The sequence below is a fragment of the Rhinatrema bivittatum genome, chromosome 1, assembly GCF_901001135.1.
Source record: "Rhinatrema bivittatum chromosome 1, aRhiBiv1.1, whole genome shotgun sequence".
NCBI lineage: Eukaryota > Metazoa > Chordata > Amphibia > Gymnophiona > Rhinatrematidae > Rhinatrema > Rhinatrema bivittatum.
The window spans coordinates 725,228,703-725,256,606 of record NC_042615.1 but is presented as its reverse complement, the minus strand read 5'-3'; the positions used below and the strand labels follow the sequence as shown (position 1 = coordinate 725,256,606).

General features: G+C 41.0%; 1 protein-coding gene across 1 annotated transcript in view; it reads left to right on the top strand.

Annotated features, from left to right (window-relative positions):
• The window catches only part of LOC115100786 (granzyme A-like), a 48,495-nt gene extending 21,096 nt beyond the window's left edge, over nucleotides 1–27,399 (top strand). Inside the window, exons 2-5 of the mRNA XM_029619660.1 lie at nucleotides 4,107–4,245; nucleotides 8,540–8,681; nucleotides 22,052–22,324; nucleotides 27,241–27,399. Of these exons, the coding sequence (XP_029475520.1) occupies nucleotides 4,107–4,245; nucleotides 8,540–8,681; nucleotides 22,052–22,324; nucleotides 27,241–27,399 (713 nt within the window). The remainder of the gene's footprint in view (nucleotides 1–4,106; nucleotides 4,246–8,539; nucleotides 8,682–22,051; nucleotides 22,325–27,240) is intronic.
• The last annotated feature ends 505 nt before the right edge of the window (nucleotides 27,400–27,904 follow it).

Genomic DNA, 27,904 nt, shown 5'->3' with positions numbered 1-27,904 from the left:
GATATACTATGATATGTCCCTGGATTGCACCCCTTTCCTGTAGAAGACAGTTGGGATGAGGGAATGTTAAAGAAGAACTTGAGGGTTCATCCTGACCTTTGGTGAATGGGTAATGTGTTTAAGAAGAACTGTGTGGGTTGTAGTTATTGATGTCAAGTGTTATTTGTGGGAAGATCTAAGTGATTTTCATGTAAAGGCTAAGAGGCTGTCTCACCATGCTTCCTAAGTGTTACATGCTTTAAGGAGATGTAGTGATTTTAACTGTTGATCCCATGATTTCTGATGTATTCAGTACTTGTGTTTCTGCCTGCTTCACATCCTCTGAAAATAGTTTTGTTGGCTGAGTTATCCAGAAATAAAGTAAGTGTTTGAAGTTGTGCACTGTCAGGTGAATTTTCAAAGGAGTTGCACACGTAAATATAACATACTATCATAGCAATTTTCAAAAGTCATTTACCTGATTTAAGTGAACTTAACATGAGTAAAACCTATTGACAACTCAATGAAATATGTTGTAGTAATTTTCAAAAGCCCTCTTAACACAGGTAAAGTGCATTTACACATGTAAAACCCAATTTTAAGGGCATTTTACTGGTGTTACATGAGCTTTTGAAAATTGCTACAATATATGCTATTGAATTATCCATAGGTTTTCAAAACTTTTCAAAACGGCTGTTCAAAACTGCTGATAGTTTGTTATATATACATGCATAACTTCTTTGAAAATTCACCTGTAAGCCTGTAAATGCTTTTGAAAATCAGGCCCTTTGTATGCTACACTTTAGCCAATATTAGCAGGAGGAAACAGGTTCCAGAGTTTATGGAAAGGAGGTTGTGAATTCTCCCTTTCCAAACAGGATACCCCATTGTCTCTGTACAGGTCCACTTCCCCATCTGCACGATCTAATCTAGAATCTACAAAACACATTTGGAGAGGATGATCCCTTTCCATCTTTTTATGTACCCTATCAGGAGGTTACACACTCCCTATTATCTTTAACTGAGAGTTCAAAGCAGCCAATACATTGCTTGGTACAAGTTGGCTTTATCAGATGTGATCTTTCAACACCACAGAAGTTCACATGTGATGATCTGCTTTTTAGAAAAGCTTCTTGCAATTGATAACAAGTAGGATATTATTTCTCAATTCCTCAGTCTTTCTACTGTTATATAGACTTGAGAATGCTGTTTACAAGATTGAATGTACATAATCACCTAGGTTCGATATTTTGTGGATGCTATTAAGAAGTAGCTGCCACTAGTATCTAGTTGGTCTTTCCATCCTTTCAACTGCATGAGATGCCACATCATGCAGCAAAATATGGTACTGACATTCTGTAGGGCAGAGTTGAAGAGTTCTTCCTTTTGAAAGCTTTTGTGCTACACAGTGAGTCATTTTAAGCACTGAAGAAATACTTTCTGCCTAGCTATTACTATACTTTATTGTAAAACATCATAGTTTTCCTGATAGATGCTGTGGGACCCTTGCATGCTGCTTTAGGCTTAATATGGGAATGGAATCTGCTTTCTAGGACAGCCAGGTGTGGGATTTCAAAATGTTGCAGGTGCCCAGAGGCTGAAACGAGTGCTCAGAAAGAACTGTATGTAAAGATGATAGAACTAAGTAGAATACAAAGCTTTGTAAGATGATATAGATTTGTATCCTATTCAATAACCTGCACCTTCATACAATGTTACATCTATGTTGTACACTTATGTCAACTTTATTGATAACCAAAAATTCTATTAGCTACAACTGACTTTCTTTTCAACAACTAAGTTATTTCACACTGCAGTAAAGATATTTAGATCTTTGTATCTGTCAGATGGCGATTTATTGTAATATTTAATACTGGGCTCTAGGGTTAACAGGATTCAATTTTCTAAGGGAAACTGAAGGGACGGGTTTTTGTTTCTTTTTCAGAAAAGAATTTGTTGCAGCCTGTCCACGTCACCCTCAAGAATCCTAGGGTTAGCAAATTATAACTGTGCAATAGTGGCATGCAGTCAGGGCCTTCTAGGGATTCAGTGAATTCCCAAGACTCAAGCCTTAAAATGTGGCATGTACAAGTTTCCAGTAACCACTGATTTACCGGGACCCTGGCCGAAGTGCAGATGTGCCAGCAAATGCAGAGAGAAGAGTGTGGCTGGAGAAGAGCTGCTACTGCCCACAGTAACATCTGTACTTCCATCCTTTTCCTATGCAATATCCTCCCACTGGCAGAAGAGTCCATGAGAAATGTGCCCGCCTGAAATTAGCAATTACATCTCTTGACTTCACAGTTTCCAATGAATGTGTTCTTGGTCAACATGATCATAATAGGAGACATTCATTCTTACTATAACTGCTCAGCAGCTGAGGACAAACAGAAGAGCTAGTGATACATTTTTCTTCTCATGGTCTGAAAAGGAAGTCATTATCTTTCCTCAGTGATCATGATCAAAACACCACCCAGAACATAAAGCCATATGTAAGGGAGATAAAGTAATATGTAATACCACTTAAAATAAAACAGCACCAGAGGGACATAAGGTTTTGGCAATGTCCCAAGAGTAAAACAGCCACATCCGTTGACTTCTCAGTACATATTAAAAGGATGCAGGTACCCAAGCAAACAGAAGTCAGCCAGAATGGCCCTTCTATTAACCTTGTCTCTCTCCGCTGCTGTTTTTCTCCTGCATATCCATGGAGGTAGGTCTTCCTTTCATCTGTTTGTAATTCAGAGAATTGTTGATTGCTATTACTTATAGTTTGAACAAATGAAGTGAAGAGCAACACACGTCAAACCAAAACCTGATTACCAGGACAGAGGAAATAGGGAAGCTGTTCTGTAATTTTGTTTCAGATTTTTTGCTTTCTCACCCCAGTTCCTTGGAACTCAGTGCCATTTGACACTGTCTTAGAAAGGATACAAGCAAATCTAGACTATTATTTTGTAAGCCTCTGGTGAAATATTACTTTTAGATAATTATACTTGATCTATTCAGTGTAGATATACTTAATCTATGATAGGTGGACACAGACTTAGAAAGAGGACTATAGAAGAGACCCTAGTAATGAAAGAAGACAGCAGATTAAATTAGACCTGTGACAACACAATGCAATGGGGGTGGTATATCCATTATCTTTTTTTTTCCCCATCCACTTTGGCAATCATGTGATTGTGATTTTCTTGGCAAGATTCTGTAGTGCTTTGCCATTATCTTCTGCAGCCCATAGCACATGGTCTTCCTCGGTCATCTCCCATCCAAGTCATAGCCATGTATGATACTGCTTAACAGTTAAGATCTGATAGGTTCAGGCTCTCTAGGGGCTGTGTGCCAGCAGGGAGAAAGACAGAACTGGGCAGAGGGGGAAGACCAGTTAGTCCTTACCTGCAAACATGTTCTAAGTTTCTCTACATACAAAGATCTATGTCTGCCTCTATATAGCTATAATTTCCCCCCATGCACTTGAAGCTCAGATTTGAAGTGTCTGAAAGGAGGAATATAAATCAAATAAACACATAAACAGGAATTCAGAAGAATAAATTAAAACAAAATAACAACTATAAAATAAAATTAGTAATTGATAACAGATGAGGATTTTTGCTTTCCTTGTGCACCTGTACACAGTTCATCAGATGTTCAGCATTCCTTTAATAAATATCTTTCACTGCATATGACTTCATAATAGGAACAATGTACCAGTCAGAAAGATTTCCAGTTAAGAGGTTTCAACAGTGCTTCCATCAGAGCCTGAATTCATAAAATAAACTCAGTTCATTTGCTGCTTTTTGTTAGATGGAGTTCTAAAATAAATGCTGTACAACTAATCTACTTGATTTCAACAACTTAGACCAGATGCTTCAATGATGGAACAGTAAATTCAAGATCGCAAGGGACCAGCTCTAATTAACTGATGTCAACAAGTTTTGCTGAGAAAGTGCTATCAGCAAAAATATTGAATTATTGCAATAACAGTTAATGATTTTACAGCACAAAACTATTTTGCAAAATTTATAATCGCTTATAACCTTATTTCTCGATTTCTCTATATTTTAAGAATATATTTTAGAACAAAGGGAGATATTTTAATATGGATTTAATATTTTGTTGTTTTGCAGGGCTGAGTGTGGAAATTATAGGAGGAACGGAAGCGAGCCCACATTCAATGCCTTTCATGGCCCTCATTGTAGGCGACAAAATGTGTGGAGGAACTTTGATCAAACCCAATTGGGTATTAACTGCAGCTCACTGTAGCGTGTAAGTTCATCCAACCTATTAAATGATTAGCAGATATACTGTCTAGACCAGGCTTCAAAAGTAGTGGTGACTCCAAGATATTGTGCAAAGAATCAAAGCTAATATAAGTTCTGTGGTATCAAAAATGTGTTCACAATATTGGTGTTATGGAACTAGATTAATGAAAGCAGTAAGGATGAAGATTTTTCAGGACAATACTACTTAGCCTTTTTATAGTGTTGCTCTACATATGCAGTGCTATGGTGATAAGTATTCAAGAACAATAAGTCTGTTCCCAAAAGAGCTTATAATATAAGTGGGTACCTAAGGCAAAGGGAAAAAAATTGTCCTGTCCAATGTATACCAGTGGGAAATGCAGGATTTGAATGCTGATTTCCCTGGGACCTGGCCCACTGCTGCAACCACTAAGCCAATCCAGTTGAAGGTTTACTAACTGCATGCAGGTTTTATATTAACCTATCTTGTCATGGAGCAACCAGACCTATAGTGTATGCCACATGGTGAAAACAGGATTGTATCATCCTGTTCTGAAAAAATAGAGCCAGACGATAACCTTGCTAGGGATGGGTGAGCCACCTATGAATCACTTTTGATTCTAGATTGAATAGGCTCATACCAGTTCAGACTTTTGATCAGATTTCAAGTTGATTTTAACGTGGTACAGATGACAATTCAGAATTTTACTGTTAACGTGGCATTTTCTTACTCTGTTTTGTTTACTTTGTTTAAGCAAGTTAACCTGAAGAAGTGATTCCCTGGATAAGAATTTTAACCTTTTTTACTCAGTTGTTCATTAAACTAGAAGCAAACATATTTGGAAGAATGACACAAATTGCAACATTTTAAGTGAAGGATCTATAGAAGGAGTTTAGGCAAGTTGCCATATGACAACTTGTTTAGATAATTTTTATATTGCTCCAGTAATGAGAAAACAAATTACAATTGGCTTTCCCTATGGCACGGTGGCTTCCTGCTCCAAGGACTGACTGGAGCTGAGGATGTAATGGAGGCAATGTTCACAATCCCTGAGGGAAGAGAGTCTAAGCCATCACACAACAGCAATATCTAGTGGCCAGGCTCAGGGTGCACCTGTACCAGGCCCCTTGGCCAAAGAGTGGTGCTACAATGTCTGGGTTACACTAAGGGGAGGGTAATAAAATGTGCAAGAATCCTGGGTATTTGTGAATGAAGGCTCATAGCCTAGAATAGACTGGTTCTGATTCAATTAGCAGTCCAAGGGATAAGGAGGAGATTGATGGGCTAATACAATAGGGAAAAGAAATTGCATCAGCTACACTGGTATCTAATTGGTTTATACACTATATAAAATGTTCTTAGTGACATCATAGTAACTAATGGGTGTATTGGTGTGCATATGAAATAATTGCTGTGGGACAATTTTCAGCTATATTAGGGGGCTGGTGGGCTGAGCTACATGTTTTGCATATACTGGGGGGGGGGGTCTGCTTGGCCATGCAACATTTTTTATTATATTGGAGGGTGGGAGGAAGGGATTGGTCACTGTTCAGTCACTAGTTTGGGGGATTTTTGCTAATATTCAGTAAACCAGTGAGCAGCAAAGTTCCTAGATTACTTTATCCAGGTAAATTTAGCTGAGTATATTTACTGGCACATTTAGCTGAATAAGTGCCGCTAAATATTCGGCTGATGTTATTCCAATAACTTTATCTTAATAACTTCTCTGCTCAATATTGACCTGAAAACGTCTTTGGTTATAAAACCACAATGTATTGTGGAACGGTGGGAAAACACACTAATATGATCACAATCCAACAGGTGTGTTGCAAAATTAATTGCAAAGGTCCATGTAAAACAAACTAGAAAAACATTTTAAACACGAAGAGATCATTAATTCCAAAATGCCAAATCTTTATTGAAATGTCAGTCCCCCGACATGGACTGTGTTTTGCAAAGGCTGCATCGGGAGGGACCAATTACATGTGGTAAAATAAAGCGGCATTGCATTCTTGAGAAATGTGTCAGCGAAAACAAAATCAATTGAACAATTGTTAGAACCAAAGAAAGGATGGCAAGGCTACAGAGGCAACTGTAAAAACACAAGGAAATACCTACCCCATTAGATACATCAAGGGGAATTTCCAGAGGATAATTTGGGGGTTGAACCAATTACCTGAAATAACTCATCACTCAAGTTAAAACAAATTTCAAAGGACCAATTACAGATAAACGAAGGCTCAAATGGAAACCAGAAGAGAACTTACAGTTGGAAGACGACCGTTCTAATGTGTGTGAAAAACAATGGCAGTAAGAAGCAGGTTGATAAAATCACTGCATCTCCTATAAAGAGAGGATCAAGGGGACATAGAGTGAAGAAAAGTGAGCGTCAAGAAACTGTTGAAACCCAGAAGTATTGATATAGTAATAAGAGGCGAAAAGGGCGAAAAGGGGAAAAGCAAAGAATAGGAATCTACATACATGTATGTGAATGAAGTCCCTTTCAAATGTGCACTGGTGAGGCTTTAACAAATGAAAAGTCACTCGGGGTTATTTGGTTTGTGACATTCCACCAAGATTGGTACCCTCTTGTCATATTAATCTTGTCTTCACACATTTTTATTTACCCGGATTGTTTCTGAATCTTGGCGGAATGCCACAGACCAAATAACCCCGAGTGACTTTTCATTTGTTAAAGCCTCACCAGTGCACATTTGAAAGGGACTTCATCCACATACATGTATGTAGATTCCTATTCTTTGCTTTTCCCCTTTTCGCCCTTTTCCCCCTCCCCTTCTTTCTCCTCTTATTACTATATCAATACTTCTGGGTTTCAACAGTTTCTTGACGCTCACTTTTCTTCACTCTATGTCCCCTTGATCCTCTCTTTATAGGAGATGCAGTGATTTTCTCAACCTGCTTCTTACTGCCATTGTTCTTCACACACATTAGAATGAGCCATAAAGAAATCATATTAACAATTTAAGGTTGGTACTTAGCACTTGTACTTTTAAAATATTGCACAGCACAAGGTAGACAGGGCAATTTGAAGGGGCAGGCAGGGCATGTGACCATTCAGGGCACCAGGTATGGACAAGGAACCCAATGTGCTTTATCAAAGTGTGGAGCGCCAGCCCTTCATGCTACATATGTAGTGGTAGGCGCTCTCCAGAGTTCCTATGTGATTACTGTACTGGTACCATGTCATTGGAGGAGAACTGGGACTGACCAATCATATAGTCCAAAGGGTCCCCAGCCCTCCAGACTGCCCAGTATATCACTTGGCCTGGCAAGTGATATACTGGGCAGTCTGGGCAGTAAATTGTACCTACCTGAAGGTAGGTACAATTTACAACTGAGCATCTTTGATTTTAGAAAAGAGAAAACAAGAGGTTCTTGATATATCTCACAGGTTAGCAAAATAAACTGTGATCAAGCAATACAGGAGTATGTTTTATGCATGATCTAGCCAACTAACAAAGGTGGACATTAGGGGGTGGACATTTTCACACCATAGAGTGACTAAATTCAGCTATCAAGTTTCACTAGGTGACTGAAATTAGCCACTCAAAAAGTGGGTGACCCTTGGGGCATTCCAGGGTTCAGAGGAGGACTTAGCTGACCGTCACTTACTTTCAGGGCTAGCCAGCTAAATTTAACCATTTAACAATGAGCATTCAAATGGCAGGCTTAAATCTAGATCACTACATTTTAGCTGGCTAGAATTAGGATAATATTCAGCAACAATCTAGACGGCTAGTTTGCAGATAGCTGAGTGTTAGCTGGATAGAACTTAGCTGGCTATCTTAGAGGCTAACAGATAATGAGCCCCATAACCCTTACTGTACGCAAAGAGGGCAATTTTCAAGAGCCAATCACCGTGTAAATGATTATTTATCCAAGGAAAAGGGCTTTTCAAAAATGTCTCACCCTATATGTAGGTAAAAAGGCATGCGCTGTGTGAAATGTATCCACATTTTCATGGAGGTGTTCTACACCAAGGTTAGGTTGCGGGAGGCAATAACGCATATGGTGGTGCATTTTCAAACCTACGTGTGGTGGGGGGTTTTCCTGAAAAAGCAGGTGTAAATCCCTGAGGGTAATTTTTCTTTGGGCAATTTTGGGAGGAAGAGAATGTGATCTTTCAGATCTGGTGCCAAATCCACAAGTAAAAGTATCCACAACCTTGTGTCTGCCCACACAGTTTTGAAAATGGTCCTAAAAATGCATATATTTCCATGTATTTTATAATCTTTCACTATTTTGCTAGGATAGCTCCAGTTATGAAGACGCTTAAGTAAAACTTACTTTATTTTAGTTGCATCAATACAGAAGTTATCCTCGGGGTTCATTCACTGTCCCAAATAGGGAAGGAGCAACAAAAATTTAAGATAAAGCAAGCTGTACCATATCCCAGCTATAACAAAATGACTCATGAACATGATCTCAAGCTCCTCCAGGTAAGCATCTTTAACTTATTTGTAAATGATCAGAAATGCACACAGCAAGCAAACATTGGGTCCATGACATCACACAAATCAATGTTGTATTAGTACAAGTATGGAAACTTGCAAGCTGTAACCCCATTGCCAAGGCTTCAAAAGTGATACAGTTGCTGTCATCAATAAGTAAGTGGTAAGTGGTGAATGAATTTAAGGGCAAAATGGAGATTTTTTTGCAGGTGAGGTTCATACTTACAGACAACAGAAATCATTGTTTACTGATTTTGTCATGGCTGCTGGTTGCCAAAGAGTCAGTTGATTTCTGTAAATTGCACTCATCAACATGAATTCAAAACTCACTAGTGTATCATAACACAAAATGACAGTCAGAGAAATGCTGACTTATAACCTTTTGCTCAAAAAGTAATAACAGATCTTCAAACAGCAAGCACACAAAGCCTCATTAAAATTACAGAAAACTGAATTTTTAGGATTAAGCTGAACCTAGTTTGGTTGAAGCTATAGAAAAATACTGTTGGTGTCAATCTGGATCCAGCTTTTCAGTAATTCACTGGCATACGGAGCCTTTCTCCACTGGATTATTGGTTCAAAGCTAACCCAAGTTGATAGAAATAAAAAGTTATCATCTGATGGCTATATGATAACACATAAGAACATAAGTGACAGACTTCATGAAACCAATGGTCCATCAAGGCCAGTATTCTGTCCCTGACAGTGGCCAGTCCAGGCCTCTTGAAATAACCCATCAGATCCAAACTGGGGAGATATATTCCCTGCTGCAATCCTTAAGTCTTCCTGGCTACTAATTTTTAATGAACCAGTCCTCCAAAAGCTATCCAAAATTAGTTTTTAAACTCAGCTATTCTACTACACTGGACTGCATTTTCTGGCAACAAATTCCAGTTTAGTTATGTGTTAACCAAAAAAAACGTTCTTAAATTTTCAGAGGGATAGCCGTGTTAGTCTGGTCTAGCAAAAATGACATGAGGCAGGTGGGATCTTATAGATTAACCAATTTATTCAGGCATGAGCTTTCAAAGTCCATTTGCTCAGATGCATGAAGTGTAGTACAGAGATGGGTAAAATATATGGGGATGGGGGGGGGAGGGGGAATACAAAACAGAGTGTTAATAGCATTGTAGCCAACTGACAACTGAGGAGAGTATGAAAAGACAGGATGATCTGAGAACAGGTAAGTTGATAGCTGAAATGTGTCATGAAGCCATACAGAAGGTCCCAGTTTCATGCTGGAGTGTTTCTTTGAAGTTCCCTTTTAGGAGTATGGCAACCTTTTCACACTTACCTTAGTATGTTCTCTTTGTTCTATATCTCCCTCCCCCATCATCATAAATTTTACCCACTTCTGTACTTCACTTCATGCATCTGGCAAAGTGGATTTTGTCCTCAAATGCTCATGGTTCACACTGTAAATAGCCTAACATGGGGATAATGTGTGATATTTCAAATATTTCATGTTATTTCAAGTCCGGCAATGTGTGTATTTAAATGAACTAATTAGCATGCAAATGCATGCTAACAAGCTCATCAATACCCTAAACTATCTGTTTCACAAGCAACATTATTTGAATTGAAATTAATTACAACTCAGTAGTTGTAGCTAATTTCCTGTGGGTGCATCAGGCCATTTATGCACATCCAGATGCTCCCACGGCCTAGCCTTAAAGGAGCAACTCAATCCTGAGAACACCCCCTCTCCTGGCTATGTCAGGGGGGGTCAGACCAGAGGAATATTTAAATCTCGGGTTTTGTCCAGCTAAGTGCCAAATATAGCTGGTAATGGACCTCAGTAATCCTGCTTGACAAGTATATCAGACCAGAAGGAGGTGAGCATGAATTTGAAATCTATGAAATCAGTATGTGAACAGGACTCTACAAACTCTCCTGCCTTGCTCAGCTGTAAACTTACCAGAGCCATCCATCCATGAAAATTTAGAGCCCCAGCAAGGACAGTCAGAGCACGTTAGCCCTAACACAGTCACAAGAGCTCTCTTATCTTGTGGTTAACTGTACAGGAGCACTTGCTGAGCTGTTCTGGCTTTGAAACAGGAAGGACAAAGAATGTGGATCATGGCAGTCCACTGACCAATACAATTAATCCAGTCCTAGATTTTATCAATAGATCTTATAGTTCTCAAGTGGAAATGTGAGGAACTTTATTGGTAAAATTTAAGTTAGCAGAGGATAGAGATAATGTATTAAAATTATTTCTAAGTAAAAGATCTTTATTATATCTGGGCCAGAAGTTGTGGGTCTATCCTGACGTCTCTAAGGAGACGCAGGCAAGACGTAAGAAATTTTCAATATTGGCAAACCAGGCTAGAACATTTGGGATTCAATTAAACATTAGATTTCCTTGCAAATGTGTAATGAAAATAGATGGTGTAAAATTTGTTTATTATGAACCTGAACAGTTAGTGAAATACCTAGAGAATCGCAGGAACCAAGTGGTAGAGCATGAAATAACATCTTCCTTATAGTTGTAAGAAAGATAGTATATACTCCATAATCTCTCAATGTTTGCTTTAGAAAATGTTTCTTTTTCTCTCTATAGTGTACTTGCTTAAAGATTGGTACTCCCCCTTCTTGTTTGGTAACAGGTGGTCAAAGGAAATATGTTAAATAAAATTGTCTTGAATAGATTATATTATCCTTTGGGATGATACATGTATTGTTATTACTTGTACTCCTGAATAATGATTTTCAGGATTTGAATGTATCAAGTTTGAAATTTGCAAAATTAAAAAAAAAAAAAGATTTTATCAGTAGATACACTAGGCCTGTGCCTAGGGTGACAAAAATCCAGAGGGCAGCAAGCTAGATAGGTGACGTACCGTCTTCTCACCTCCTCACCCCATTCCAGGTGCTCTCACCTCCACTCTTCCTTCTTCGCCATCCCTGAGATCTCCTCCCTATACTGATACTTGAGATTTCTTTTCCTCACCAAATAAAAGAAAAATAAATTATATAGACACATGTAAGGTTTATAATGAAATACAAAAGATGGAAATATTTGTCAATATGTTTAAGAATTTTCAAATTTTTGCACAGAATCTACCCCTAAGCTGCCAGGGAAATCTGTGGGGCTGTGCCTTAAACCTACTTCCTGCTAGCCAACCTTACTGGGGGATTGGGGTAGGGGTCACAGCAGCACTATCGGTGCCTGCGGGTAACAAAATCCTAAATCCTTCACTGAGATAATCCTGCATAGTGAACCTGAGGTGCAGCTTCTTCATGTACGGTAGTGCTGAGGAGGTGGATTCTAGTAGGAAAAGGAGAAAAGACTGAGAGAAGCCCTTATCTTTCTCTTCAGTTTCTGTGCTCTGTCCTCTTTTTCTGCCTCCCCTTGCTCTCCTCTCTGACAACCTTCCTTCCTTCTCAGTGCTCTCAATATCCTCAGAAAACACCCTCCTTCCTAATGCCATCTTTATTCTAGCAACACTTACCCACAATCCTCTCTGTGAATAATCTCCTATCAAATCTCATGCCTGCATACCACCACTTCTCCCACTTATTGCTGGCTCCACTTTTCTCTTTGTTTGAATTGCACAGCAGCAGCAGCAGTTTTGCACTATTTTCATGGTGCTAGAGGACCTTAACCAGCATCGTGGCAATAGCACCGACTGCCTATAAGGGACATGGATTCTTATGCTGTGGCATGATTGGTAACACTACCAATCCAATCGCTGTGGGGGTAATCACAGAAATGTCACATCACATAAACCCACACCGCTAAACTCATTAAATATTACTAATATTTTTCAATTCATTGTTTTCCCAACCGTATTCCTTTAAAACTCCACAACTTTGTTTTAAGAAAAAATGCTTTTCACACACAGACAATGTTGAATAAATGTTTTTAAATGAATTTTTAAATAAATTTTAAAGAGTGTAAGTGATGCTTCATAAAATTCATAGGGCACCATCCAGGTGTACCTTAAAACATTTTTTTAATCATGAGCACCACTGTCCACCCTATAGTCCTTTTTATTTTCTTCAAAAAAATGTTTTCTTCCTTTTTTTGTTTTTACTTAAAACTCATTATATAGATGTATGAAAAGCATAACAGAGGATCACAGTTCACCAAAATGTTCAGGCTGTAACTTAACTTTGATGTTTCAATCCCAAGAACTTTCACAAGACTATTGGTGACGAATGCCCCAACAAGGCCCAGTTTCGAATTGCTTCTTCGTCAGGGGGAAGCCACTTAGTCGTTACAACACTCCACTCATACTTTTCTTCAGTCTTTTAAAAGACTCGTAAACAGCGCTGCCCGTTGTTCTCTCTGAACATGGCGAACTTACCCTCCTCTGTTCGGCGTCCCCCATTTAAAGGGATCCCGTCACATGATTAACTACATGGCGTTAAATGAAATTTAAACTTCCCTTTAAATCAATGAAAGCCAATCAATTTGGTCATTCAATCCAAAAGGTGTTTCAGACTTTAACTTATAAATCCAAAATTGCTCCCTATAATTCTTAAAACAAAGTTGAGGAGTTTTAAAGGAATACGATTGGGAAAGAAATGAATTGAAAAATATTAGTAATATTTAGATTTAATGAGTTTAGTGGTGTGGGTTTATGTGATGTGGCATGATTGGTGGCATGAATGGTGCAGCCTATTGAATGAGCCCACTAGGCCCATGCTGACAGCTGGCGGATGTGCCCTGGGCTGAGTCTGAACTGAGACTTTGCCTTTACCAGTTCCATTTCCTGCAGGTTGAACCCTTGAGTTCCAGGGGTGAGCAGGGCTTAGGCGATAGTCCCGCAAGGCAAAGACAAAGAGAGTCTGAGGCTGGGCTGAGGTCAGGGCAGGCAGCACTGGGTACAGGCCAAGGGTGAAGAATCACCAGGTACAGGCCAAGGGTTAGGGCGGCAGCAAGAAGAACATAGTCCAGGTCCGAATCAATGCTTAGAGGCAGGTGGAAGGCAAGGGAGTAGTCCAGGTCCAAGGCAATGGTCAAAGGCATACAAGAGAGTGGTCCATGTCCAAGTAGGATTGCCAACTTTTCCATGGAGCAGGACCGGAAACTTAGGGGGCTCCGACTGGCCTCAGCTGCCGTTCCCTCCTTTTTTCCTTTTCAAATCGAGCATTGATATTTTCCTAGGCAGATTCTGCCTGCCTGTCTTTGGGCTCAGGTTCAATTCCCCTCTTCTGTGACCCCCAGGAGGACAGCACGAAGCAGCAACAAGTGTGCACAGCTGCGGGAGAGGCAGAGGAGGAGAGTCAAACTGAGCCTCAAAAACAAGCAGGTGATTCGAGTGCTACCCGGCTGCCACCACTGATTGGCCCCTGGGCCTTGCCTGACTGGATTTTACAGTACACTTGCCTGACTTGAATTTTACAGTACACTTGTAACTGGACACTGAACAACAGGCTGCAAAACTGGTCTGTCTGTGTTATGTTTTTGTAAAGATGTGAACCCTGGACCGAGGTGAGACGTGACTCCGCCCAAAGGGAGGAGCCTCACCGTTGATAGGTGTGGTCTCAGCAGCGCAGGACACAGCTGTTAGATAGACTTTATAATGAAGGAAGGATGGCAGAGCCCGCAGAGCGGGAAATGCAAATAAGTACAGTTCTGAGCAATGGGGTACACCCAGGGTGATGCCACTGATGTGAAGATCTGGTAGTGACCCACAGAGCGAGGTACGCCAGGAATTCCCTTCGGATGAGTAGAGATTACCTCAGAAGTACAGATCCGGTAGTGGCCCACGGATCGGGGTACACCAAGGATGTCTGTAGTAAAGATGGTGATAGTGAGGTAGTCAGAGATGCAGGAATGTGGAATTGGATCTCATAGCTGGAACGGCACTACACTGCAACACAGGGTATACTGGAAGAACTTCTACTAAAGAGGGAACGTAGTGGCCCGAGGCACAGGGTACACCGTAGAGAAGCTTCAGTAAAGCTGGTATCGTTGAAGTCTGTAGTATGTACTCACAAGTGGCAGTCTGAGTACCATAGGATGTATTGCCTTATCCAAGACTAGGATCGAAATGGTCTCCGAGAGTTGAGACCCCGTGTGGAGTCGAATAGGTTGAGTAGAATAAGAGACCTCACCAGGTAATGGTTCGCCATGTACAGATGACAATAACAGTGGAGTAGGTGTCCGGACAGTGGGGATTCGCAGGTGCTCTATGAGTTGTCTGAGTATGTGGTTCCCTTCGGCACCGGAGTCCACTAGGGCTAGTGTGTGGAATTCGAGGGCATCTGAAATAATGGAGACTGGAAGAGTCAGTGGAGGGGATGGAGAAGTTAGACCTAAGAGGAGTCCTCTGGCGATCCTAGGTCTGCGAGTTTCCCGGACAGATAGGACAGGAGTGGCCCACGGAGCGGGGTACGCCGAGGATGTCTGTAGTGAAGATGGTGATAGTGAGGTAGTCAGAGATGCAGGAACCTGGAAGTGGATCTCGTAGCTAGACCAGCACTACCCTGCAACACAGGATATACTGGAAGAACTTCTACTGAAGAGGGAAAGGTAGTGTTACTCCTGTCGGTCACAGATGGCTGTGACCTCTCATGCTCACCTTCTTTTTCCCCGCTCTGTCAAGTCTGGGAAGAGTGGCGGTCTCTGCCAGTCCCCACCGACCTCTCCGGCATTCTCGGCGCAGCGTGGGCACTGCCGACTGCCATCTTGGACCTGGAATTACCTAGGCACGCGCGCGTAAGGGCCTCCTTTGAAGGCATCATGGCGGGAACCTTGGGGGCGTCCCCTCCCAATGACGTCAACCTGCTTCAGTATTTAACCCAAACGGCCCTTGTCTTCTTTCAGTTCACAAGGAGTTCCATCTTGCTGAATTCTCCACACTCAAGGACTTCTTGTTCCTGTATCGGTCTTGGCAATTGGATGCTCTGAGTACCCGCTCCTTGGGGGCTCCCCTGCGTTCTCGGCTATCTACTCCTTGGAGGGCCTACCTGCCTGACTGCATCGAGACCTGCTTCTCAGGTCTCTCTCTCTCTCTCTCTCTCTCTCTCTCTCTCTCTCTCTCTCTCTCTCTCTCTCTCCAAGAATCATCTACTGTGAGTACTCCCACTAACTTCCAGCAGGCAAACAGGCCGACACAGTACAATAGCTGCCCTTGGACGCGAGTTTTCCCTTACCCCTTATTCAGTAAGGGGAGGAAAACACGCGTCCAACCCGCGGCACCTAATAGGGCCCTCAACATGCAAATGCATGTTGAGGGCCCTATTAGGTATGCCCGAGCGATACAGAAAGTAAAATGTGCAGGCAAGCCGCACATTTTACTTTAAGAAATTAGCGCCTACCTTTGGGTAGGCGCTAGTTTCTGCCGGCACCGGGAAAGTGCACAGAAAAGCAGTAAAAACTGCTTTTCTGTGCACCCTCTGACTTAATATCATGGCGCTATTAAGTCGGAGGTCCCAAAGAGTAAAAAAAGTAAAAAAAAAAGAAAAAAATTTTTTTTAATGGGCCGGCGGCTGTCGGGGCGAAAACCAGATGCTCAATTTTGCCGGCGTCCGGTTTCCGAGCCCGTGGCTGTCAGAACTAACGCCGGCAAAATTGAGCATCGGCTGTCAAACCCTCTGACAGCCGCTGCTCTGGGTCAAAAGGAGGTACTAGGGATGCGCTAGTGTCCCTAGCACCTCCTTTTGCCCGTTTCTACCGCACCACCTAATTTAAATACAGAATCGCGCGCACAGGCGAGTGGCCTGTGCGCGTGCCGGGAGAGCGGGCATTCGTCCGCTCTCCCGCGGACTTTACTGAATCGGCCCGTTTGTGAGGTGGCAGGGAGGGCAGGACCAGCAATACCACTGGACCTGTTTATGTAGGCCTGCCCAATAGAACTGTGCCAAAATTTTCTCTCAAGTCTTTTCTCCCCCAGGTGACCCCCTAGAAGGTGGCTGAGAGCTAGTCGTATAACCTTCTGGCGATATGATTTGAAAATTAGGCGTTGTTCTATCAATTCCCCTTGCATACTTCCCTTTGTAACTTGGTAAAATAGGTCCCATTTCATTGTGGAATAAGGAAGACTAGGGTTTGTAACCTGCGCCCCAGGGACTGGCTTTTTATCCACCCTCTGTATATTCTCCCAGGCCCACTTAAAGGACTCATCCTCCCTCTGGGCAGGTCTAAAGCTTACTGGGTCACCCTTCCCCTTTTCCCACTCAAAGGTGCCAGGTATGCCATTCTGGGTGGGTTGCTGCTCTTCCTTTAATCCTACCCTTCCTCTCCAGTTGCCATTAAATTAGCAGAATAACTATATTTGCCCTATCGGCTTTGTCTCCAGGAATCTTTTAGAATCTTTATGGTACAGTCTGGGTCTTCTAAGTGAGAATGTTCTGGAAATGCCAATTCTTCATTGTTTTGAAGAAATGAACCTGTTGTGAGCTGGTTCCACAAGTTCTCAAAGTTTTGACAGTTCCAACCTATCACCACAGGATAGGTAGCCAAGGAAGAAATCCCACTTCTATTCTGTCTTGGCTAACCAGGATCTTCTGTTGTACCTGGCTTGTAGGATATTGCCATTGGTCCTAGAAAATGCATGACAGGGTCTCGACTCTGTCATAGTCAATCTGTATCCACTTCACTAATTCTCTTGAATGAGCGTTTTTAGACTCCTAGAGTCCACCAATACCTGGGTAGGAATGCCATCCAGCTCAACTGCAACCACAAAAGTAATTTAGTGGAGATCCACTAAATTACAAAAATGTGGAGCCACAGCATTAACATCCATTGGCTCACTTTCCCTGTAGGGACAGTCCCGTGCAAAATGGCCTCTCTCACTGCAGCTGAAACATGGCAGTCCCGTGGGTTTTTGCAGTTGAGAAGAAAATTCTAGCTATCTGACTCCATTCACTGTTGGGGTGTCCTGTCCTTAGGTCTCTGGCATCAGGTTGGGTGATCTCCCCTGAGCCCATTGTGATTCAGGGATGGACTGAGCTTGGTAATAAGCCTCTACCATTTTCAATGCTGTCTCTAGCATATGATTCGGGTGTCTTCACACCCACTGCCGCATAGGGCAATCTAGGCCATCTGAGAATTCTTCCAGCAAAACTATATTGGCTATCTCCAGCCTGGCCTTCTGGGCCAGCCATTTCCAAGCCACATCCTTAAATTGATGGAAAAGATTCTGCGGGTTCTCCTCTGGTTGAAGGACTCTGTGACGAAATCGTTGTTAGGCTTCTGGGGTGAATTCCTTCTTTCTCTAGAATGGCTGCTTTGACTTCCTGATATGTCACCCTCCCTTTCTGATTGACAGTTTGGAAGGCCTCTTGACTACTCCAGGTGAGCAGATTCCCCAGATAGGTTATCCAACTCTTTTGGCCAGCCTGTCACTTGAGCAGTCCATAGAAATCTTTCAGGAAACAAAAAAAATTCTGCAGGGTTTTTTTTTTCTTGCTGCTGCTGTTGTGGGCCTCTACCTGTGTTTTCCACTTAGGCAAGAAATCCCACTGCTGCTACCATATGTGATAATTTGGGTGATAGCAGCTTGGAAAGAGCCAGAAGTAATAAGGAGGCAGACTCTAACTATTTCATTTTGTGCAATTTATTTACAGTGAAAAATGAAGTGCAAAGCAAAACAAATACATTTTTCAGCTCTAAAGTTCAGGTAGCACAGAGATATCACACATAGCAGGGATCCCTGAGGTAAAGGGGAAGTGATGGCAAGTGTGGGATGGGTCTTGGGAGATGGTCCGGCTATGGTGGAGGCAGGGCCATAGGTAGGCTGACCAACTGTGTACTTCATGTAAACTCCAAAAACAGCAAAACAGCATACCTATAATACATAAGCCCCTAAATGATGCAAAAATGAATTTTATACAATAAGATAGGGCGTCCCAAATTTGTCCTGGGAACCCCACAGCCAGTTGGGTTTTCAGGATATGCACAATGAATATCCATGAGATAAATTTTCATATCATGAACCTCAGTATATGCACTTGCATATCCATTGTGTATATCCTGAAAAGCCAAACAGAACATGTTTGGGAAGCCCTGCAATAAGAGGAAATTGGGTTCTCCTGCTTCAACAACAATGGCTCAAATTTAGGGGTCTAATTATTACTAAAGATTTTCTCCCATGTCTCCCAGCATGGCTATGCTGCTGAATATCTCCATATTTGGTGCTACTTAGCTGGATAAGTTATATTTGGATAAGTTACACCTGCTTTATGGTTACTTAACCAGATAAGTTTTCATTTTTTTAAGATCTGTAATTTGTAGAATCCCTCTTTCACTATGGCTTTTATTGATTTCTTCAAAAGTAGTGACTTTTCCGTCTAAGTAGCAGCTGCTAAATATCTGGATATGTTCAGCAGGCACCATCAGCAGGCACCACTTAGTCGGATAAGCCATTTATCCAGCTAAGTGGATAGCTGGATATTCAGTGGGCAGGCAATGGATGTAATGTGGCAGGAATACTTAGCCACATAACTTACTTAGCTAGATAAGTGTCGATATTCTGACTTACCTAGTTAAGTTCATTGGATAAGTGAGACCTGCCAAACAGCATAACATAGCCATGCTGCTGAATATCCCATGAAGGTCAGCTGGATAAGTCTTATCTGGCTAATTCATGTTGCTGGATAACACTGGATATTGGGCTCAGCAGGTCTAACTTATCCAATTAACTGGAAAAGTTTGGATATTGGCACTTAAGGCTAAATAGTGCCACCTGTTATGCACATTGTCTGCCCACAGGATATCCGGTTACCTATTTAACCAGATAAATTACTAATCCAGCTACGTGGCAGCTGACGAATGCAGTCGGATAGTCAGCGGCTGCCACATAGCCAGATAAGTCACTACTTATCTGGTTAAATATTACTAAATATTGGCCTCTAATTGTTATGTAAGACATTATATTGCCTTAGGGGTAGATTTTAAAAGCCCTGCGCGCGTAAATCCTGCTGGATTTACGCTCGCAGGGCACTTGCGCGCCGGCGCGCCTATTTTGCATAGGCCGCCGGTGCGTACAAAGCCCCGGGACGCGCTTAAGTCCCGGGGCTTTGCTTGGGGGGCATGTTGGGGTGACGCGGCGTTCGGGGCGTGTCCGGGGGCATGTCCGGGGGCGTGACAGCGGTCCAGGGGCAATGCCGAGTGCTCCGGCACATCGGCTGTGCCAGGGCAGGGAGCCAGCGACGCGGCCAAGTTACGCCTGCCAGAGGAAAAGGTGGGCAGAGGACAAAAAAAAAGTTCCCTCCTAGGCCGCTCCGATTTCGGAGCGGCCTTGGAGGGAACAGAGGCAGGCTGTGCGGCTCAGCGCGCACAGCCTGCCGATTTTGCACAGCCTTGCGCGCGCCGACCCCGGATTTTTGCTCTCACTGGTTGCGCGAACAAAAGTACGCGCGCTTACTTTTTTAAAATCTGCCTCTTAAGGTTTATAATGAATAAAGTGAGTAACATCTAGTATTAGAACAGGAAATGTTTCAGTGACTCTAAAGCAATATATCCAGTGAATTTTAACTAACTGCACAAGTTAAGCACAGCTAAGGCAGCAGTTTGAAAAGAAATGAGAAAAAACATTTCTAAATGATTTCCTTTAAATAATTTTACATTTGATTTTCTAACATTCATAGTCCCCTTGGTTGCAGGCTGTACTGGGAAGATAATTTCCTTTTCCTTTCCAACAGACAGGCTTGCCTTCAGCATGAACAACTTCTGCCATAAGTGGTGATATTGTGTCAGAGCTCACGCACTCTGGAGCCATCAGCTGAACAATGTTTCAATGGCTTTATCTCCCAGACAGAAACAGGGAAAAAAATTATGTTTGATTATTTCTGAAAGGGGAGCCAAAATGGCTGCTACCTGAGAGGATGTGGGAAGGAGCTCCACTTTATTCTTTTTTGCCTCATTGAATATGCCAAATACAATAGGAAGAGAAAGATTTGGCAGTCGATCCCAATTACTCCTGAGACTGACTTGACCCAGACTAAATTAGATGGGTTCCTTACCCCAGCATTTTACGCTATTTCAGATGTGCAATCCATTGTGGATACCGCATTAAATTTAACTCTCAGAGCCCTGATAGCTCCCTCTCCTCCATATGGTTTTTACCATTGATGGGGAACCCGAGCCGCTATGTGGTTTTCAGAATCAACCTAGATTTGCTGCTTCTGGGGAGGCTCCCCACTTAATATCTGAGACCTTTTCGGGCATGTTAGAAGAGACGCTGGTTCCAGTGGCAGAGTGCGGTGCAGTCTTAGTGAGACCCTGGATTCAGGCCTCACCTGTGGAAGGAAAGGATGTTGGAAGTAGTTTTTCAATTTCTGGAGAAGCATTTTTTTTGTCCTTTTCTGGAAAAATCCACTATGGTCACTGAAGACTCTTTTTGATCTGCTCTGGTCATATTGGAGAAATAAATCCATTTCTTCTTTAGAGAATATAACTTCTGATTGCTATACTCGTGTTCAGGTTTCTGAGGCATCTCTTTCCTCTCAAAATGAAAAACTTGAGGATTTAGGAAAGCAAGTTGCTACTATTCAAAATTTTCAATCTAATCTCATTTAGACTTCTATGATTCATGCAAAAAAAAAAAAAGCTGGAGAACATAGAGAATTCTCTAGGTTACCTGAAAAAGTATTGAATTTTCCGGTGGTTAATTATATGACTCCACTGGATTTGTTTGAAAAATATATTTCTGAAGCCCTCAGAAGCCATGCCTCCGATTACAAAAGTTTATAATCTAACATCTCAGCCAAAAGAGGATCTTGGGGAATCAAGATCAAATCCAGAAGTAAATCTAACAGAGTTTTTGGAAATTTAAAGAGACATTCAGGTAACTAACCATGGGACACTTTTAGTCTCCTTTGTTTTTTCATAGGATCGTGATTCTGTGCTGAAAATGTTTTTTTCGAAAATGGTTTTCCTTATTCTATGATTATAGGATCTGAATATTTCCAGATATTACTAAAGTAACACAAAAACATCAGAAGAAATTCCTTGTCATGTGCCAAGAGGTTTTAGCCCTTGGAGTGAAGTTTATATTACTCTATCCGTGTAAATGCATTATAACACACATAAACAACTAAGATCGTATTGGGATTCTCAAGATAATTAATCTGTATTCTCTGGATTGTTATTGGCATGATATTATAGGAATGCTGTTCTTTCAATGTCTCCTTATTAATGCAATGTATTTATTTTTCTTAATCTTCTCACTCAATTTAATCTTGCACTCCCCCCCATTTCCTTTAGTATGGGAGTTTCTTGGTGTTAAGTTATTATATTTTCTTTCATGCATATATGCAAATATTGTATAAAAGCTCATCTTTTCTATACAAGGAATTCTTGGGTTATATATAAAATAAAGTATATTAAAAAAAAAAAGATTTGTGAAAGACCTGACTCTACTTCCATCATTCATTTTGCCTTTTCATTTGACTTCCAGCTGGATAAATCTGCATATCTCAATAGAAATGTTGCTGTTCTTTCACTACCAACTAAAGAAAAAAACATCACAGTGGGAACAAAGTGTGAAGTGGCCGGATGGGGAAAAACTAACAATGAAGATACATCTGTTTCTGACACACTAATGCACGTGACTATCAGCATCTTGGACAGAAAAGTCTGCAATGATAAGAAGCATTATAATTTCAATCCTGTCATTACAAATAACATGTTGTGTGCTGGAGATGCCAGAGGTGGGAGAGATACTTGTGGTGTAAGTACAATGGACCCACTTAGTGGCTTCAGGTAGATTCTATGATCCTGAATTTAAAGAAATTGAAGGGGGAGCAGCAACTGTAATAAATCAAGAAACCTAAAGAGACAGAGAATAAAGATGATAGAAAGAGATGGACCCTGACTGCCTCTGCTAAGAGAGTAAATATTCAGGGTTCAAGATAAGGGTACATTTATTTATTTATTTATTTATTTATTTATTTATTTAACGGATTTATATACCGGAGGTTCCTGTATAATATACATATCACCCCAGTTTACAAGTAACAGTAACTATCGCATCAATTTAGCGGCTTTACATTGAACAGAATAAACCAAGTAACAAATTAGTGTCTATTACTAAAACATGTTCAAGACATTGCCTCACAGAGACACATATTCATATAATATAAGCAAATGGTAGGACTTATGGTAAAGACCATTTTGGTAGGCTTTCTCTGGAATGCTTCTGCTCCTTCTATATTGTTATGAAGTTAGAGCCTCCAGAACTAGACACAGTGCTACAGATGAGGTTACCCCAATGACCTCTATCACTACTATAATGCATCTCACAGTAATAGCTGGAGAATGACCAAGACATGCCATGTCAGTCCTGCATCACTTATTACCACTACTGATACTTAACATTCCTCTAGCGCTATTAATGCATGCACTGCTGTACAGATATATGAAATAAAGACAGTCCTTTCTCCAGTGAGCTTATAATCTAGTTGAGACTCACAGGCAAGACAAATAGAGATCTATATTTAAAAAGGTCGGTCTAGATAAATTCAGAACTTGGCCTGCAAACTCTGAGTTTTAAATGTCCTGTCCTGCTCAAAGCTAAGTTTTAGTTGGATGAGACATTACCTGGCTAAAACTTAGCCAGAAAAAAAAGAGGCAGAGAAGAGGCATTCAGTGGGAGTGGGGCGTGGGGGGCTGTGGCTTAAATTTACTTGGCTAGCACTGATATTCATTGCTAGCTGGATAAGGTTAGCTGAGTAAATCTAGTAAAAACATTCAAAACAAAAAAGCAGTCTAAAATTAGCTGATAACACACACAAAAAAAACCCAGTGTACAAAGTAGGTTCAGCTTTCTCCCTATCCCCAATCACTTCCCTTAAAAAAAAAGGTGTTGGTCAAATCCCAATCCCCTGATTCCGCAAAAGTGGCTGTCTGGGCTGAATACTAAGTGCAATAGAGATGACAGCTCCCAGCATATTAATATTAATTTACTTAGGTTAATCCGGGTGAAAAGACAAATGATCTGTTCACAAATGATCTGTTCACTAAAGCTGACAGCTTTAGTGAAGGGACCAATCAGAACTAAGCAACTTTAACTACCTAACTTTAGGGAGATAAGGTTACTCAGATCTGCGGGTCTCTTCACTCACATTGTCATTGGAGGGACCAATCATTGATCTTTTCACCCAGAGTGAAGAGAATATATTAATATTAATGTGCTGCCAGCTGTCTCCTCTATTGCACTTAGTCTTCAGCTAAGGGGGTCACATTTGTGGGTTCTGGGAGTCAAGGTTGGGGAAGAAGAGGGTCTGGGGATGTATCAACACCTTATTTATAAGGGTAGGGGTGAGATCAGCGCCTGCTCTGCACTAGTTTTTTTTGTTGTTGTTGTTGTTTTTTACACTTAATTGGCTATGTTCAGCATAAACCCACATTTAAAATTATCTGGATAAATGTACCCTGATCGTTTTAGCTGCTTATATTCAGAGGTATGGCTAAAGTTATCTTTGCCATTAACCGGTATAGGGGTAGATTTTATAATGTGTGCGCACGCAACCATGTGCACACATGGACGCGCTGATTTTATAATCCGGACACATATGTGCGGCAGCGGGCGCAAGGGGGGGGGGAGAATTAATGCAAACTCTGCATGGTGGTGCATTCCCTTCCAGTTCCCTGTTCCCTACCTAAACTCCCTCCCTATTCCCCTCTCCTCCGCACCCTCTAAACCTTACCTACCTTTTTTTTGTTTTTTTGTTTTATAACTTCAGGTCCCCAGGCGAAATTAAGTTGTGTGCACCGGCCGACTGCTGGCGCTGTCCTGTCCACACCCCCCCCCCCACCCCCACCCCCGCCCAAACCCTGCCCATCAGCCCACCCTTTGAAGAGGCCCGGCAGTTGTGCGCATACCTCTTTGAAAATTCGCCCAGCATGCGCAAGCTCCAGCCACGCACGTAAACCCCTGAAAATCTACCTGTCAATGAATATGGACATTAATTTCTAGCAATCGATTAAGTAACAGCGTAAAACATATTTAACATGAGAGGATCAAAATCAAGAAAAGTCAGGGTTTTGGAGATTAAAAGCAATCTCAAAGAGGTGGGTCTTTAAGCAGGTCTTGAATACAGCCAGAAATGGAGCAAGACACATCAATTCAGGAAGGGCATTCCAGGCACACGGTGCCACAAGACAAAAAGCATGAAGTCTGGAGTAAGCAATGGTGAAGGACCCCGATACTGTGGATGCAACTTCCATAAGCTTTATCTTGAACATTATTTGCTTTTCCCAAGTCAGTTACATAAAGTTACGTACTACAAGTTATGTACGTCTATAAACTACATGTTCTGAGGATCTAGGATTAAATTCTAAGTTAAAGAATAAATAACAAAATAACCATCATTCACTACCTTTCTTGAGACTAAGAGGTGAATTTTCAAAGGAGTAACACATGTAAAATGAGTATATACATGCGTCAGTAGCTTTTACTCGCGTGCGTGCTATTTTATGAACATCAGAAATACGCATGCATTTTCATTTTTGCAAGCATATTTATCTGTTGAAAAAAAAGCGGTCAAGAGGCGTTCCAGGACTTGGCTAATAGTTACACATATATGTCTTAATTTTAAAAGGCCTATGTGCGTCTATACCAGGAGATGCGTGAGTGGCCAGGCTGCATGCATGCGGTGTGCATTTTCAAAGGTCTGTGGCCATGAGCGTATTTCCTGGTATGCGCAGAAGAAAGACCTCCCGAAAAAGAGGCAGGCCAGTTCAGTGCTATTAAGGCACTGTCCCACTGACGTGTGCGCCGGGAACGCCAGAAAAGTAAGAAAACAAAAAAAATGTAGGAAAGTGGGGTTTTAGGGGTCAGGGCGGATAGGGGAAAAGGGAGGCAGGTTAGCTAAGGGGTTTAGGAAGTTCCATCCCAGTCCGCTCCTTTGTTGGACACGATTGGACACTCACATGTGTGTGCAGGTAGCAAATTTTATAGCATGTGCGTGTCAACGCACGTGTGTTATAAAATCGGCACATCCATGTGTCAGGAACCACGCACACATGGATGCCTGTGCGCAGGTTTAATAGTTACTCTGATAAGTTGCTATTTTAAATAGACATTTGCAAGTACGTTTGGAAACTTATTCACGCAATTTTGCACCTGGTAATTATCTCGTGCAATTTATATCAGACCAAAGTTAATTAATTTATTTATTTATTTATAAAAAATTTCTAGACCACTTAGTATTGTCTACTATTGGCTGGGTGGGAGTCTGGGTGAACTAAAGCAGTTTAGGGTAAATAACTAGGAGGGTTGCAATATCTGAAGAAGGTGAATTGCTGGAGGTATCAGCAAATTAGTAATTTTGAATACATGCACATATTTTAAATATAAACTGACTTCCGCGTGAAAATCGGGGTTTTAAGCAAACAAGTCATTATTTTTTTGCACATAAAATATGCATGCATATGTTTATAAAACAGGTAGGGAAAGTATGCACTTTCAAAGCATTGCAGATATTTGCATGTATCCAAACAAATGCACATATGTTGGGGGTAGACATACACACATTTTATAATCTTTATGTGCCTGATACGTGCAGGTTATAAAATAATGTAGTAGATTTTATTTATTTATTTAAATTTTTTTGATATACCGATGCTCAAGAGCCATATCTTATCGTACCGGTTTACAATGAACTCGGGGTAAACCAATTAACACTGAAAGCGAAAGTTACATTACAACAGGGAAAGTCAAACAGGGCAGTTGGAAAAAAAGGATAGAATAATGATTTCTAACTGAAGAGCTGTGGCGGAAGCACGGAGAAGTTGTTTACATGGAAAAATAAAATACAATTTACACTTTATAATTTATACATGGAGAAGTTATATATGAATTACACAGAGGGGTCAATTGTACCAGTTATATAAGAGCGTAGTTGGCAGAAAACAGTTCCATTGTGGGGTGGCAAGAGGGCGCAATGGTGGGGTGATGGTCCAAGTAAGTTACCATAATTGTTTATTCAGGGAAATGCTTGGGTGAACAGCCTCATCCCATGACCCCCTTCATTCAAGAGCCTCCTTTCCAATGAAAGAAGCCCATGTTCTGTCCATGAAAATCTTGGTAGTATTTAAATGTTTCTATTGTATCTCCCCTATCCCAGCTTTCGTCTAGGGCAGTGATCTCCCAGACAGGCCACGTAGAATATTACAACTCACCAAGAGGGCCAGGAGAGAAGTGGATGGTCCTCTAGGGATAGGGATAGTAGATCTCCACATAGCCATATACACACATAACAGGCCACATAGAAATGTTTGAAAGTTATCTTCACTATGTTTAAGGAGACTGAATAATATTTATGTTCATGAATAAATTTGTCACAATTCAGAAAAATTGTCAACACCATTCTGTTGAATCCTGCAAAATAACAAGCAACACGAGGGCTGGTGAAAGACAGAAAAAGTCGTAAAACAGACCTGTAAACCATTAAACAAAGACCTTTAAAAAAGAAGTAACCATGCATAAAGACCATGGAACAAAGCTACTACATTATAGTTGTTTCATTAAATTTCAAAAGTCTTTTTTTTTTTAGGAAAAAGATCTGAAACAAGGCCAGAATTTTAAAACAGCTCCTAGATTTTATCAAGATTTTTACTGAGAATTTGTTGTTTCTTTTCCAGGGAGATTCTGGGGGTCCTTTACTGTGCAATAACGTTCTTCAAGGCATTACTAGTTTTGGTGGAACAATATGCGGTGATGCTTGGAAACCTGGGATCTATACTCGTCTTACGGACCAATATCTCCAGTGGATCAAGAATATCATTGGAAGAAATTTCTAGAAGTTTTTTTGCTTAGCAATAATGTCCAAGCTTTGCTATATTATACCTATACAAAAATCTGCTTTTGCAATTAACAAACTCCCCTTCTTAAAGGTTGTGTCCTAAATACAGAAGTGGTGTAAGATGTTATAAATTCTACCCAGTACATAATGACCTTATAGAGATCCTAAAGAAGCCTGCAGTGTCACATTTTGGAAAAAAAAATGATAAAACTTAAAAATATATACGTTCAATTCTTAGTAATGCTGCACATTATTTTACATGTTAACTTTCAAGAACTCAGAATTAAAACTTGCATAAATTGTCATATTTGCTGTAATTTTTCTCCTAATATGTAAAAAAGGAGGTAATACTTCTCTAAAAGGCACCAGTGACTCCTCATCAAGCATATAGTGTCCATTTCTGGAAGGTATAACTATAAAAGGAAATAGATACAGGAGGGCTACCGAAAATTGCAATTTCTGCACCACAAGCCCTATGTGGTGAGGGCTAACTCTGAAGAATA